At 52.3% G+C, this 3,565-nt stretch overlaps 1 protein-coding gene across 1 annotated transcript; it reads right to left on the bottom strand.

Annotated features, from left to right (window-relative positions):
* Window positions 1-1,861: 1,861 nt before the first annotated feature.
* On the bottom strand, window positions 1,862-2,242 carry LOC311211353 (histone H2B 5-like; the record flags this gene model as incomplete). The annotated part of the gene is made up of 1 exon (XM_084290008.1): window positions 1,862-2,242. The coding sequence occupies one exon, from the start codon at window positions 2,240-2,242 to the stop codon at window positions 1,862-1,864; it is 381 nt and encodes a 126-aa protein (XP_084146134.1).
* Between the last annotated feature and the right edge of the window lie 1,323 nt (window positions 2,243-3,565).

Below are 3,565 nucleotides of genomic sequence, written 5' to 3'. Positions count from 1 at the left end.
CAGCAGTGCACGTGTGACAGTGCAGGAACATTTTCATCTTTGGTATCTGATTTTGACTTTTTAACTGAAAATAAATAAATAAATAAAAAGGAAGTGAAGTGCTAGGCTGTCCCTTTCAAAGCACGATGGCCCAATGGTTCAGACTGATGGCAGATTGCTGCTACTACATCCAGATGGTGCTGCTGGGAGCTGCTTCTTGTGGGTGCCACCATCTCGAGACCTGGCTTTTGCTCTTTCTGAAGGATATCACTAGTGACTCCTGCTGCAATTACTGTATGAAATGTGGCTGAATGCAGAATTCTGCATCTCCAAAAGCAACGTGAATTTGTCAAGGGTCGCCATCACTCTCAAAAGGGTAAGATGGAGGCCAAAGTAGGAAAAAAGGAGAGGTGTATGACAAGGGTGTTATCTGGGGGTAGGAATTTATCACATGACTAAAAATGGTGCCTTGGATTTTGGAGAGACCCTTCACTTAGTTCTGGAAGCTGTGTCTTTGCTGCCCTTTTTATTTACAGAACAAGTTGCAAAAAGCAGTTGTTATTTTAAAGACATGAATATTTTTGATCTGAAGTGCTACAGCCCACCGGAGATTTTGATATATTTTTTTTAAAATGTTGGCTAATTTTGTATTTTGAGTAGGAAGCTTCAGCTTCACACCACTTCTACACATGCTCTTGCTCTGCTATCCAGCAGTCCCTGCATGCTAAACTTGTAACCGAGACGTTCCTCCACTAATCTCTATGGCTTTTATTGGGGTTTTCTTATTGCTCACCTTACTGTGGACTTTGAGGAGGGGAATATCTGAATTAGCTCAAAAGGATTTAACCCATAAAACACCACTGGGATGCAGTGATATTTTACATGTCCCTACATACCCACCCAGCCCCAGCTTTTGCTTTGCTTGCTAGCAGATGAGTGCAGCAGGGAAGGCAGGGGCAGGGCGAGCTGCCCTCAGTGAGCGTCCCCCCTCGGACACCACCCCGCCGTGCCCACCCTCACAACGAACAGGAGTGCACAGGCAGAAAAAGTCTCCAAAAAAGCAGCAGCATTGGTGTCTTGCACACTGACGTAGGTCATAGAGGAGGCAAAGCAGCAGCGGGAGGAGGTGGTCCCACACTCCCCTTGCCCATCCGTATGCTTTGGCACAAGCTGGGAGGCAGCCGGTGGCTCCAGCATCCTGGTGGGCAAGGACACGTGTGCCTGCACCACCAGCCTGCTCATCCCTCCTCCATCAGGGGCGAGGAGGAGCAGCAGCGAGTGGTGTGACCACAGCATCTTGGAAAGAGGCCTCACACACTGCTGCCGAGCAGAGATCTCTGCTGGATCCGCATGGATTTCAGTCTGAGGACTGTGGCTGTGGCTGTCGGTGCCACCTCTGCCCGCACAGGAGGGCTGTGGACAACGGGCTGGGGCTGGGCTACCAGAGGGGATGCAAGCGCCGACTCCCCAGTGCCCATTTCGGATGACGGTAAGAAAGCAGCCAGGAAGACTTCAGAGACAGGATCTCTGGAGTGGGCAGCCTCCCCTGCCGGCGCCACACATGCATGGTTTCCAAGCACGGAGGAGAATCTGGATATAGTGCAGCCAGTCCTTCAGATGGGATGTGAAAGCAGAGGCCTCCTCCACCAGCGTCGCCTGAGGTGCAGCGTGCAGAACCCATAGCACGTCCCGAAGTCCCGATGAAAATGAGCCAACACCCAGCTCGCCGTCTCCTCTTCCACTCGACAGCTCCCAGCGCCCATCCCAAGCCTGTACATTGCCGCGGAGAAGAGCTGTGACATTCACCCAGGTCGTAGCTGCCTCCCTGCGCCTGCGCCGAGGGTTCGGTGCTCAACGGTCCCGTCGGAGGGGCAGCGTCCGGCTACTTGGAGCTTGTGTACTTGGTGACAGCCTTGGTGCCCTCAGAGACGGCGTGCTTGGCCAGCTCCCCCGGCAGCAGCAGGCGCACGGCCGTCTGGATCTCCCGCGAGGTGATGGTGGAGCGCTTGTTGTAGTGCGCCAGGCGCGACGCCTCGCCGGCGATGCGCTCGAAGATGTCGTTGACGAAGGAGTTCATGATGCCCATGGCCTTGGAGGAGATGCCGGTGTCGGGGTGGACCTGCTTCAGCACCTTGTAGACGTAGATGGAGTAGCTCTCCTTCCTGCTCTTGTGCCGCTTCTTGTCGCCCTTCTTCTGGGTCTTCGTCACGGCTTTCTTGGAGCCCTTTTTGGGGGCAGAAGTGGACTTGGCTGGCTCTGGCATCCTGAGGGCTCTCTCCTCTGGCCCTCAGAGCTGCTTGGAAAGAACAACAACAACAACAAAAAAGGTTTGTTTTCATTCTTTTGCAGGATAATTCTACTGAAAGATGGGAGAGGCTGAGTCAGTGGCACCTCTGGATCTGAGACGAATGCCTCGTGACCCTGTGCAAGCATTTTTGTGCTGCCGTCGAGGACCATGCTGCTTTGTGCACATTTTTGTGCTGTGTTCTGTCTAAATCCCCATGATGCTGGCCTTGTCAACAGCACTGAACCCAAACCCAGTTGGCATCTAACCAATAAATATGGGCTGGGGGTGGACATGTTTCTGAGAGGAATATTCAAGCTCCGGGGAAAACATTAACTGCAGCACGGATTAAGTTAAGCCTTTCTGGAAAGGGCTGGAGACACTTGGATGATATCACTGCAGCCACCTTCAGATGAAAATGTTCAGAAGTGTTTTATACAGTAACTACAAACCCCAATAGCTCCTTCTTTCTTTAAGCACGTGCACAAAGGTTTACTCTGAGAGTGCCCATACTGCTACTGGTTTATACCATGCATTACAGTGCAACATAAAAAGAAGATTTAAGCCAGCGGGCTGCAGTGCTGGAATCTCTCAGCATTAATATTAGCTAGCAAAAATACCAAGGAGTAGAAAAGCTCAGAGGAGGTGGCAGGAATCACCCTACAGAGAAGCAGGAATGGGGACAGGAAGAAAAAATCGAAATGCTTTAGGGCCACATGTCGACTGAGACAACTACGTGGACTGAAATTATTTGGTGTTTGGTGCTTTCAGCTCTGGGGGGAGCAGGCCCCTGCTGGTCAGCTGGTGCCAGAAATGCCAGGTCCCCTCTCTGACTTTTAATCCATTGTGCCCCAACTTGCAGGGCCCTGACCTTTAGCTGACTGCTGTTGTGGAGAAGTGCAGGAACACAAAGGCAGTCTGTAAAAAGGTCATAAAAGGGGCTGCCTCCTCCTTGCTGCAAATTTACATGCTACGTGGGCCAAGGGAACCGCGATGTTGCAGCCTGGTCTGCTGATACAAACGGCTTTGTGTTGGAGTGCTCCCTTGGAAGGCAAGTCCTGTCCAGGCTTTGCTGGAGGATCAGCTTCCAGCATCACTCTGGGGCTTGCGCTTTCACTGCTCTGCAGCCTCCTGCCTCCTGCCAGGGCTGTGCCCCCCTCGGGGCTGACCTACGAGTTGCAGTCGGATGGCTGAGAGAAGAAAAAGGAGCTTCAGGGCAGATGGCACCTGAGGAAATCACAGAATGGTTTGGGTTGGAAGGGACCCTAAAGACCTCCCAGTTCTGACCCCCTGCCATGGGCA

The sequence above is a fragment of the Netta rufina genome, assembly GCF_964035555.1.
Source record: "Netta rufina genome assembly, chromosome: 1".
Taxonomy (NCBI): Eukaryota; Metazoa; Chordata; class Aves; order Anseriformes; family Anatidae; genus Netta; species Netta rufina.
Note: the sequence above shows the minus strand (reverse complement) of the source record. Positions and strands in the feature narration are given on the sequence as shown.